Source organism: Kogia breviceps, chromosome 18 (genome assembly GCF_026419965.1).
Source record: "Kogia breviceps isolate mKogBre1 chromosome 18, mKogBre1 haplotype 1, whole genome shotgun sequence".
Lineage (NCBI taxonomy): Eukaryota > Metazoa > Chordata > Mammalia > Artiodactyla > Physeteridae > Kogia > Kogia breviceps.
In genome coordinates this window covers 50,122,388-50,134,756 of record NC_081327.1, presented here as the reverse complement: position 1 = coordinate 50,134,756, position 12,369 = coordinate 50,122,388, and the positions used below count along the sequence as shown (strand labels likewise).

Sequence of the window (12,369 nt, the reverse complement as noted above, 5' to 3'; positions counted from 1 at the left end):
TCACTCTTCGATCGTTTTGCAGGCTTTTCAGAATTTTTTTTTAAATGCACCCTCCTAGCGTCCCCCTCCTCCCATAAAATAAGATAAATATGATTAACACCAAATGCATTTCATTAATTGGAGGAATCAACAGTCCAACATCCAATCGGGCGGGCTGGTCTTCCAAACGCTGGGTCGGCTTCACGCACTCTTGCTTTCCCCCAAGTCAATCTCGGCTTCTCCATCTGGTCTATCGCTTTAAAATCTTAGAAACAGAGTTGTTGGTTCTTTTCTTTCTCTTTCCTTCCTTTTTCTTTTTTGCATAAGCTTTAGAAGGATCGGTGTAGAAAACTGAATAGTCATTAGCATCCGCGACCCCGAGGGGGAGATGCAGCCCCCCACTCCACTCCACCCCACCCCCTCTCTAGGTTTCCGGGCCCGTCCGAGAAACCGCCGTTTAAAATTTAACCCTTCGAGGGGAGCTGGTGAAGGCTGGGTGTTGTTTTTTTTTTTTTTTTCCCCTTGTTCCTCGCCACGATCAAGTCTGAAATAATTAAGTGAAACGTAAAAGTGCAAAGGGCGCGCAGGACCCTGATAAACAGGAGTCAAATTTCATGAGGGGGTGGATTGTGTGTGTGTGTGTGTGTGTGTGTGTGTGTGTGTGTGGAGAGAGAGAGAGAGAAAGAAAGAGAGAGGGAGAGATAAATGAATCTCAAAGGCCAAACTCGGGCCAGAGGAGAAAGCCGGAGGGTGAGCCGGGCTGACCTGACTCCGAGCTTTCCCGGAGTTAATTCGCGGAGGAGTTCGCTCCCCCCGCAAGGGCACGCGACGCCAGCGGGCAGCCAGCCCCCGCGCAGAATGGCTCCTGAACAACTTATTTCACCTTCTTTGAAAGAAGGTGATATAAGCGCGCTTTCTCTTTCCGCCGACTCCAAACCGCCCCGGCAGGCGCGCGGCGGGGCGACGTCCTCCGCGCCGTCTGGAACCCTGCACACCCGCGCGCGGGCACCGGGGAGAGGGACAAAGAGTTTGGGCCAAGTTTGAGCTCCGGGCACTGCCAGGCTCGGGGGAAGGAAGGTCCCCCGGGCGGACACCTGGGTGCCGAAGGTGGAGCAAGGAGAAAAAGCTACCCGGCGAATTCTCGACCCTGGGGATGGGGGGGGGCGGGGGGGGGGCGGGGGCCAATCCCGGCCGAGCGAGTGGCGGGCGAGTTGGGGCTCCGGAAGGCAGGCCTTTCTCGCTCCGAAGTAAAGCCAACCGTCCTGCCAGTCCACCCGGGTTCCCGCAGTCCCCCGGGAAAACTCCTTCCCCTCTTGCACCAAACTTTGCGCCCGGCTTAGCAACCTCCGGAGCAGGCTGCGGCGCAGGAAGGGTTAAGACTGCCAGTCCCAGCTGACAGTCAGCTGATTGGGCCCTGATTGACAGCTCGGAAAAGTTTCCTTGTTTCTGTATTATGCTAATCGCGGCCGCTTCGCCGCCTCCCATTGGTCCGGAGTACCAGTCAATTTCCCTTTTGGGCCTGACGTCACAAGTGCTATAAAACTCAGCAATTGCTTTAAACTCTTCTTGCTGGATCAGAGGCTTTAAAATCTTTTTTTCATCTTCGAGCTGTAGCTCGGGCTGCTCGTCGGCTCGGCCTCTCCCCTTTTGCTCTCCGCCTCGCCTTTCCCCAGGACTTCGCTATTTCGCTTTAAAAAAAAAAAAAAAAAAAGGCAAGAAAGAACTCCGCTCCCCCCTCCCTTTCCTCCAGCCCGGCTGCACCTCTGTCTTGCACTTTGCACGGAGGGAGGAAGACTGAGAGGTTGAGAGAGAGAGAGAGAGAGAGGAAAGAAAAAAAAAAAAAAAGAGCCAGGCAGAAGAGGAGGCGAGAAGCATGAAGTGTTAACTCCCCCGTGCCAAGGCCCGCGCCGCCCGGACAGCGGCCCGCCGCGCCTCCAGCCCCGAGCGGCCGCCGCGCGCGCCCCGCCTGCAGCCCGGGCCGACGAGGCGAGCACTCCTTATGCAAAACGCGCAGCGGAGCGGCGAGCGGGGGACGCCGCGCACCCAGCCGGGCTCTTCTGGCTTCGCCGCCGCCGCCACCGCAGCCCGCAGAGGACCTTCCCGAGCCTGAAGCCGCCGGCTCGGCGCGCTAGGAGGCGAGCAGGCGAGGAGGGGCCGGGGCGATCGAGCAAGCACATTGGCGTGAGCAGCGGGGAGGGAGGGCGGGCGCGGGGGGCGCGGGCAGGGCGGGGGGGGGGTGTGTGCGCGCTCGGAGGTTTCGGGCCAGCCACCGCCGCGCGAGCTAGAAGCGCCCCAGCCCGGCAAGCTGGCTCACCCGCTGGCCACCCAGCACAGCCCGCTGGCCCCTCTCCTGCAGCCCATCTGGCGGAGCGGCGGCGGCGGCGGCGGCAGGAGAATGGCATCAGAACTGGCAATGAGCAACTCCGACCTGCCCACCAGTCCCCTGGCCATGGAATATGTTAATGACTTCGATCTGATGAAGTTTGAAGTGAAAAAGGAACCGGTGGAGACCGACCGCATCATCAGCCAGTGTGGCCGTCTCATCGCCGGGGGCTCGCTGTCCTCCACCCCCATGAGCACGCCGTGCAGCTCGGTGCCCCCTTCCCCCAGCTTCTCGGCGCCCAGCCCGGGCTCGGGCAGCGAGCAGAAGACGCACCTGGAAGACTACTACTGGATGACCGGCTACCCGCAGCAGCTGAACCCCGAGGCGCTGGGCTTCAGCCCCGAGGACGCGGTCGAGGCGCTCATCAGCAACAGCCACCAGCTCCAGGGCGGCTTCGATGGCTACGCGCGCGGGGCGCAGCAGCTGGCCTCGGCGGCCGGAGCCGGCGCTGGCGCCTCCCTGGGCGGCAGCGGCGAGGAGATGGGCCCCGCCGCCGCCGTGGTGTCCGCCGTGATCGCCGCGGCCGCCGCGCAGAGCGGCGCGGGCCCGCACTACCACCACCACCACCACCACCACGCCGCCGGCCACCACCATCACCCGACGGCCGGCGCGCCCGGCGCCGCGGGCAGCGCGTCCGCCTCGGCCGGTGGCGCGGGCGGCTCGGGCGGCGGCGGCCCGGCCAGCGCCGGCGGCGGCGGAGGCGGCGGCGGCGGCGGCGGCGGGGGCGCGGCGGGGGCGGGGGGCGCCCTGCACCCGCACCACGCCGCCGGCGGCCTGCACTTCGACGACCGCTTCTCCGACGAGCAGCTGGTGACCATGTCGGTGCGCGAGCTGAACCGGCAGCTGCGCGGGGTCAGCAAGGAGGAGGTGATCCGGCTGAAGCAGAAGAGGCGGACCCTGAAAAACCGCGGCTATGCCCAGTCCTGCCGCTTCAAGAGGGTGCAGCAGAGGCACGTCCTGGAGTCCGAGAAGAACCAGCTGCTGCAGCAGGTCGACCACCTCAAGCAGGAGATCTCCAGGCTGGTGCGCGAGAGGGACGCGTACAAGGAGAAATACGAGAAGCTGGTGAGCAGCGGCTTCCGAGAAAACGGCTCGAGCAGCGACAACCCGTCCTCTCCCGAGTTTTTCATGTGAGTCTGACACGCGATCCCAGCTAGCCACCTTGATAAGTGCTCCGTGGGGGTCCGACTCGGGTGTGGGCTTGCCACTTCCAGAGCCTTGCTCGCCACCGCCTCGCCCCCTCCCCTCCCGAGCTTGCCCCCCCCACCAGTTGCCCCCTGAGCACACGCACACACACACGCACACACACGCGCACACACACGCACACACACACGCACACACCGTGCTCCGAGTTGGTGGTGGTGGCGACGGCTGTTTTGAAGTCGGGGAGGGGCAGGTTGTCTGGCTCATGCATTGCCAATCTGAAATTCTCCATAACTCGCTAGCTTGTTTGTTTGTTTTTTTTTTTTTTAACACTCCCCCCCCCCCAACGTGCTCAATGTTCAGCGATCTCGGCAGAGTCCCTCATGCTCACCTTTGAAGCCTGCATCATTCACATATTTTTTTTTCTTCAGTTCATGAGCTGGTGTTCATTTTCTGTGTGTGTGTTTTTGTTTTGTTTGGATTTTTTTTTTAATTTGAGTTTTTGGAGCTTGCTGTGTTACCCCCTTTTTTTTCCTCCCCACACTCCACCCTCACTCCCTCTCCACCCATCTCCTCTGAGATAAAAGAAAAAAAAGAAAAAAAAAAAGCTAAGTTTTTTTTTCTCCTCCTGAGTTCTTCATATGAGATTGAGCTTGCAAAGGAAAAAAAAAAAATGTGAAATGTTATACACTTGCAGCGTGCTGAGTTCCATCGGGTTGTTTTGAGCGTTGTTATGCTAAAATAGAGGGGAAAATCCTCATGAACCTGCCACAGTCAAGCCTGCATCGACCTTCTGGGTGTGACTCGTGAGTTTTGGTCCTTACGATGCCAAATCTGAGAGTTTAGTCTGCCATTTAAAAAACTCATTCTCATCTCATGCATTATTATGCTTGCTACTTTGTCTTAGCAACAATGAACTATAACTGTTTCAAAGACTTTATGGAAAAGAGACAATATATTAATAAAAAAAAAAAGCCTGCATGCTGGACATGTATGGTATAATTATTTTTTCTTTTTTTTTCCTTTTGGCTTGGAAATGGACGTTGGAAGACTTATGGCATTGGCATTCATACTTTTGTTTTATTGCCTCATGAGTTTTTTGAGTTCAGAACAAAAAAAAAAGTGCAACCGTAGAGCCTTCTTCTCATGAAAGTTTGCATCTGCTCCAAAACTGCTTTGAGTTACTCAGAACTTCAGCCTCCCATTGTAAATGCACTGAAGGGATTCCTTGTTAAAGATGCCAGAATGGGTTAAAAAATTTAACACGGCCAACAGTAAAGAACTCTTAATGCTTTCTTTTTAATAAGAATGACTGCCCCGTTGGGGGGACTAAAATTGTGCTGTTGCCGAAAGCAGTCTAAAATTTATTTTTTAAAGAAAGAAATCTGCCCCGTTATTTTTTTGGTTTGTTTTCTTTTTCTTTTTCCGTTTTTTTTTTTTTTTTTGGCTTTTGGTCATTGTCAAATGTGGAATGCTATGGGTTTCTAGTATATAATTTAATTCTAGTTTTTATAATCTGTTAGCCCAGTTAAAATGTATGCTACAGATAAAGGAATGTTATAGATAAATTTGAAAGAGTTAGGTCTGTTTAGCTGTAGATTTTTTAAAAGATTGATGCACTAAATTGTTTACTGTTGTGATGTTAAGGGGGGTAGAGTTTGCAAGGGGACTGTTTAAAAAAAAGTAGCTTATACAGCATGTGCTTGCAACTTAAATATAAGTTGGGTATGTGGAGTCTTTGCTATACCACTGACTGTATTGAAAACCAAAGTATTAAAAGGGGAAGCACCCCTGTTTATATCTGTAGGGGTATTTTACATTCAAAATGTATGTTTTTTTTTCAAAATTAAAGTATTTGGGACTGAATTGCACTAAGATATAACCTGCAAGCATATAATACAAAAAAATTTGCAAAACTGTTTAGAACGCTAATAAATTTATGCAGTTATAAAAAATGGCATTACTGCACAGTTTTAAGATGATGCAGTTTTTTTACAGTTGTATTGTGGTGCAGAACTGGATTTTCTGTAACTGAAAAAAATCCACCGTTTTAAAGGCAATAATCAGTAAATGTTATTTTCAGGGACTGACATCCTGTCTTTAAAAACAAAATGAAAAGTAAATCTTACCACAATAAATATAAAAAAATCTTGTCAGTTACTTTTCTTTTACATATTTTGCTGTGCAAAATTGTTTTATATCTTGAGTTACTAACTAACCACGCGTGATGTTCCTATGTGCTTTTCTTTCATTTTCAATTCTGGTTATATCAAGAGAAAGAATAATCTACAATAATAAACTGCGTTTTTTTTTTTTGATTCTGTACTCAGTTTCTTAGTGTACAGTTTAACTGGGCCCAACACTGTGTTAGAAGTGTAAAAGGCATCCTTTTCTCCAGAGGAAGGATTAATGGAGAAGTAATGAGGCAATAATTCAGAGTGAAACGTAGGCTGTTTTGTGAGGTGGAAAGCCAGTCCCTTCCAATAATTAGTAATATTTAATATAAATGTAAGTTACAATCTCTCAAAATGCCCCCCCCCCAAAGTTTTCAGTTTCCAAATAAGTAGAGACATCATTGCCCTGGTGGAAACAAACAAACAAAAAATCCCAACCGGAGAGCAGGGCCTTCTGAGCCTGGCCCTGAGCTTCTCATCCCACCACACACCCATCTAGAGGGAAACGAGCCCAGCAGAGAAGGCATTGGCAGAGGTGGCTTGGGCACATACGCATTCAATGGTAAAGATAAACAATTCTTGCCTTTTGGCTCATATTGATTATTTTTCCTTCTTCCCTTACATGCCATGATTTTCTTGTTAGCAAGGCCTGACAGGATTTCACATCAACACTTTGGACAAATTACAGTTGTTTGCTTGTTTCTTAACTTTGAAGGTCATTTGTCTTAAATAGGAAAAAGAAAAATCCACCTCTCACAGAAGTCCAAGTACGTATCTGGGTTTAAACTGTGTTATTAAATCATATTTCCCTGTGAATATTTAGCTGAGGGCTTCTCTACGTAGATGAGCTGGTAATGATTTCAGAGCACCTTAGCTCCTGGAATACAAGCAAAAAATAATGCCTGGTTGGAGTAAAGACTGTGCTTTGATTTATCGGTATTTACCCCAACACAGGCTACGTGTACAGGCTCACTTAAAAGATCCGTTGGGAAGTCTGGAGCTACCTTCACTAACAGCATTGACCTATTTTAAAATGACACAAATTCATGCAAGTAATGTTACAAATTCATGCAGTCTGCATTCTTCAGCAGCTTCCCCTAGATGGCTAATAGAATGTTAGACAAAGCCAACACTGTTTTGAAAATAGAGCCAAACACGGTGACTTTTGTTTTATTTTGTTTTCTGTTCTTCAAAAAAAAAATAATAATAATAATATTGCAACTCTGAACGAAGGCCTGATTTTGAGGAAAACAGGTTGTGCTTGGCGCTGATGAGTTCTGGCCCGTGTATCAGCCTTCCTACCATTTCTCACAGAGCATGAAGACAGTGGATAGGGCCCCTGGATCCACACTTTATTTTGCTTTAACACAAGTCTTAGTAGTAAACCTACCTCCACGTGCTTGAAGTTAGCTGTTCTTCTCTGTTTCGGAGTTCTTGTTTTGTTTTGTTGTTTTGGTCTGATCCCAACGCGGCGTTTTGCAGTCTCCCCCTGTAGAAGCAGAGATGGAGATACCGCTTATACAGGAAGCCCAGCATCCGACACGAAATTTTAGGCAAACATTTTCAAAATAACAGTGACCTGGATGGAGTGATTGCAGTTACCTCATGAGGAATGCCTCTTGGGAAAAAAATACAGTGGTCCAACAATTAAGCATTTTGATAGGCCCCTACAAGGCAGTTTAATATAATAAGCAGGTTTTTGCCCCAAACATGAAAAAGCCAAATAAAGAGGTACTGGTAAAAAAAGTGGGGTTTAGGCGGCTGCCTTTAAGAGAAGGCTGACTCCTAATGAAAGGCACTTTCAGAAATAACCATAACTAAAAACTTTGAAATGTAATGAGAGTGGTGAACACAAATGCATGCTTTTTTTTTTTTTTTTAACAAAGAAATCCTGCCTGAGTGCCCTTACTACAAATAAGTCTCTACATTGTTTTTTTTTAATCATGTAAGGAAATCTAGCTTTCCCTTCACACTGCATTTGAGTCTTTGTCTAAATAGTGTTAAAATTCCTTTCATTCCAAGTACAGAACTGAGCCCACTCACAGGTTGGAGGCATGGGTGGGATACACCACATTTTGGAAGCCCCACAGCATCATGTGCCTACCCGTTTATCCACAAAACGAAATTTACGTGAGAACTGTATTTTTCTTATTTTTATTACTATCAGCAGTCATGGAAAACAGCCTACCCCAGGCTTCTGTTTAGTTTCCTTTTTTAAAAAATAAATGTGTTAAGAGATGAAAGCTATTAAATGTAGAAGCTCCATGCTAATTAACCGTGCCTCCTGTCTGAGGGCCATGCAGACCCACAGAAAAGCGCGCTGGTGTTTCTGACTTTACGATGCGCCAGACTGAATAGGTGCGATTGTTTTCAACCTGTAATATTGGTTTAAAAAAAAAAAAAAAAATCCACCGAAATTTACAAGATACAGGCGTTGATATGAAGGGAAGTGTACAGAAGGTTAACAGCTAGCATTTTTAAAGCCTATGTAGACATGCACACTCTAAACAGTACTTTTTCACGCTTCCTGGTTTCTCTGGCAGATAATTTTACTAAGAAGAAAAATAAATAAATAATTGACCCCCCCCCCCTCCCCAAGCAGATGCCACGGGCAGAAGCTTTAGGAGAGCCGAGCGCCCTGACTGTCTCTTGGGCTCCGGATAGTATTGTATTAATCAGTGATGTCAAACGTGGTCATTCATCAGACAGAGCCGTAAGTGAAACCAATGTTAGTTAACTACACCCCCTCCGTGTGCTTTCTTTTTCCTGCCCCTTCTCTGCTCTCAGGCATCCACAGAGTCACCTCCCATGTTTTCTTTTTTTCCAAAACCGAGTAATAATTTTTTACAATGTATCTGACACATTAATAGAATGACATCGAATAGGCAGAGGTTCTACTTCCTGATCTCAGTGAGGAAATGATGTGTAGATAATCATATTTATCTGCCTTCATGCCATAACCACCTGGGCTCTCAACAGAGGCCATTCCAATGGGGGGTGCTCTATTTATTACTGAATGCAGGACCCTAAGGCTCTCTGATCTTTTCCCCCTTACACCTTTACCCCGGTAGTTTTTATTTAGTAACGTTGATTCAAGACGCTTCTGCTCATAAATAGGACCTCCCCTTGCCAAACCACCAGCTTTAAGGTTAAACACTGTACAGGAGGCAAATGGTAAGCACACTTGCAAACGTGGGGCGCAGCTGTCTCAGTAGCCACGTTCCCAGTGTGTCCTTGTCTGAAATGACTGAAGTGGCTTCTGACACATTCAGAGGTTCCTGAGTACAGTATTTGGAAGGTTTTTGCTGTTGTCTTTGTTTTTGGTTCAGACCAACCTACTTCCGTATTCACCCTTGGCTTAATCAAATGTACTCCTCTGGTGTTCGAGGCCAATCAATGTATTTAAAAGTCTGCTGGCCACACAGGTATCTCAATTTTTTGCCTGTCGGTAGTTAAAGACTAACGGAGATAGGTTGGAAGACTGAGGTCCATGAGTGACAACCTTTAGCCGTCTGATTTCCGTGCCAGTAAAACAGCCAAGCTGTGGGGCTTACTTCTCGTATAAACATGGGATCAGAGAGGCTAGGAAGCCAGATTCACCCGCTTCACACTGACTGTCTGCGAGGCTCCCCACTGCGATTTACTTTCGTTTGATTTATTTTAAAATTTTGTCCCTCTTCTTGAAGAAACGTCTTCATTTTTGGGGAAGAGATATCTACCTCACGTGAGAGGCTGTCCTTTTCACCACTTCTGATTATTAATCAGGAGGCTGAATGAATAATTTGGGGTCGGTGCCTCCCTTGTTGTCCAGAGAAAAATAAGAGAAACCTAGTTTGTTCTCACTCTGGGCCCATCCTAAATTTAAAAGATGTCCCAAGTCCAAGGCTGGGCAGACAGTAGCCATAAGGGAGGTGGTCCAGCCCTCCAGCCCACTGAATCAGGATGAGTTTGTTTGTTTTTGCATCTGTTTAAAAACAGAGCAGGAGCCTTCACCCACCTTCTGATAACACTGCTTTTCTCACTTTTGATATAAATTTTCAAAATCTAGACATCACACAGCCCCAGAAAAGGGAAATTCTCTCCAAGCCTGGCTCTACCCCGGCTCTTGAACAAACCCAGCTCTGTCTGGCATTTTTTTTTCTCCAGCGGGGGTAGGGGACAGGGTGAGAGAATTTCAGTCTCCCAGGCTGTCTCATGATTGCCGGGGCATAAAGAAGTACAGTCCTGCAACAATGTGGGAACATCTTTACCCTTTAGAGAGGGACAAAACAAAAAACAAAGCAAATCAAATTGCTTGGCACGAAGGCGTAGCAAAACCCCAGGCTCTCCATTCCTTGTAGCATCTGTGGGAGGTGAGAAATGAGGCAAGCCAGAGAGAACGGTGACGCGGACTTGGAAGGCAAGAGTCACCCAGTGTACACGTTTGCACACAGGTGCAAACCAGGTTCAGCTGTCCGTTTCTTTCCTATATGTTCACGTGTGTTTCTGTTTTGAAAATTTTAGAGATCGAACTCCAATTGAGAGCTCCGAGGAAATTGCCCATGTCTTAATTTGGGGGCATTTATAAATATTTCAGTCTGTGATTTTACAGTGGGGACATTTGAGACATTGGATGTGTTGTGCCCATTTTTCTGTGGTCACCGCAGTAGGTTTGATGGCGTCGTGACCGTTTTTATTGTTTACATTTGAAAGCCCTTTGTGTGTTTACCCTAAGTTTGCCCAATGTAACAAGGCCGATGTAGAAAGAACACATCAACGGCACACAGAAATCAGACCTTTCTATGAATGTGCATCAGAGTTGGACAGTTTTAAGAAATTCACAAAATGCATTTTCCACAGAGAGGCTATGATTGGAACGCACAGTTCTCTACCCAGATCATAGTTATCTGCTAAGCACCTCTTCCCTGTTCAACACAATTCATTTTCTTTTCCTTTCTTTTTGTCAAGTAACAATTTTTTCCTATAATTAGGACTTCGGATTGCAAAATCACATTCCTCCCTTCTCCACAGATTCTTGGATCTTTAGTTACGATTAGAAAGGGGCACTCATTCAAGAAGGGAGGATGAGGGAGGGGTGTCTTTGGAGGTTTGGGAGAGGAGGAGGAGGAGAGGAAATAGTTCTGTGCTCACCTCCCCACACGCCCCCTTGGCCTCCACCCAGCCCAGGCCTGGGTGTGAGTTACACGCTGGAGATTTGGATTCTGAATTTATTCTAAATATTCTGATCACCCACTTTGAGCGTTTCCAAGCTAAAATGCCAAAGAATGGTTTTTCCTTGTGGTTGGTTCTTTCGGTTAGGAAATAGGAGAGGCCATGAAACCTTATAGAACTGGGAGAGGAGGCGTGGTAACCGCTATCCTGAGAGGATCCCCAAAAAGGATGGTTGTGAAGGGAATCCTGGGCTGAAAACTCCGGTCGGCGGTGCCGAGTTCCCTTTTGCAACCAAAATTTGTCCTGGTTCTGCATGACTTCATCCACTTCTGGAAGCCTGTAGAAGTGGGTTTCTGGTCTCCTTTGGGGGATTTTCCAGAAGGAAAGCAGGCCTGAGGATCCCAGAAAAATAGGCAATCCCAAACGAGGCCCAGAGGAGCACAGGGCAGGTAGCGGCTGGTGTGCAGGGGCTGGGGGAGGATTACTAACAAGAGCCGGACCTTGGCTTATGACCCCCAGTTGCCAGGGGTCAACTCTAGGTCATTCCCAGGGCCCTAGCTTCCCACCAGGCCAGATGTGTTTGCAGGATGACTGACAGGCCTCTGGCAGACCCTGAAATCCCTGTGATCCCTAAAGGCAATAGCGATGTCCTTAGCTCCAGGGCTTTGGCCCCTTACCACCTGGTCCCGGTCTCATACCAGTGTCCTCTCTATAATTTCTGGCACCTCTAACCCCCATGCCTAGTCACCAGGGCCATCAGAGAGACTCAGAAATCGCTGCCTTGTACCAGAAGGCAGTCACCTAAGCTGAGCCCCTGGACCCATTAAGTCACTTCTGGGGCAGGTCCAGTGCAGACGCAGGCGGGCATGCGGAGAAGAGCTGGGAAGTGGCTCTGGTGTGTCTAAGGCCAGCTGGAGCTTCGCACGCCAAGGGCTTTGAAGCCTGGAATGAAGAGGTTGAAGGCAGGGAGGGTGCTGAGGTCCCGTCTCCCAGTGTACGCGCATCCCCTCTCCCCACACATCCCCTGCACCCTCCACCCCGCCCAACCCCCTCCCGGTCTGCATTTGTTCTGCGGGGCCGTTCACTCCGGGCATCACAGGCCTGGCCAGGTGCACTCCACATCCTCAGGGTCCCCTGGCCACTGCATCGAGTGCAGAAGGACAGGAAGCAGAGCCCGCGGGGTTGGGTCCGGCGGCTGCCTGAGGCCTAGAGAAGTCCCCGTGTGACCCAGGCCCTGGGCTGCGCCCCGGGGGACCAGCAGGCTCAGGACGCTGGCAGAGCAGCTCCCCTCCGAGTTACCCGTGCCCACCCGGTGCCCGTGACCCAGCTGGGTACTTGGATTTGCTTTGGGATTTGGTTTAAGTCTTCCAAGAGGACTGCCCTGGCCACAGTGGCGCCCTTGGGGACATTGAAAATACCTGCTCTGCTGCGCTCTGGGGTGGGCGCACGGAAGGAGGGAGTGGGGTTCAGCCCTAAAAGGCTCTGCCTTTCACCTTGGGACACCCCCCCCCATCCCACCTTCCAGCTACCCCAGGAACC

At 49.3% G+C, this 12,369-nt stretch overlaps 1 protein-coding gene across 3 annotated transcripts in view; it reads left to right on the top strand.

Annotated features, from left to right (window-relative positions):
• Window positions 1-1,534: 1,534 nt before the first annotated feature.
• Window positions 1,535-12,369, top strand: part of MAF (MAF bZIP transcription factor) — a 362,091-nt gene continuing 351,256 nt past the window's right edge. For 2 of the 3 annotated variants that reach the window (XM_067020404.1, XM_067020402.1), the window contains exon 1: window positions 2,205-3,492. In XM_067020404.1, coding sequence (XP_066876505.1) covers window positions 2,375-3,492 — 1,118 coding nt within the window. In that variant the 5' untranslated portion in view covers window positions 2,205-2,374. Of the gene's footprint in view, window positions 2,161-2,204; window positions 3,493-12,369 lie in introns of those variants that run through there. The other variant, XM_067020403.1, reaches the window with a different exon arrangement.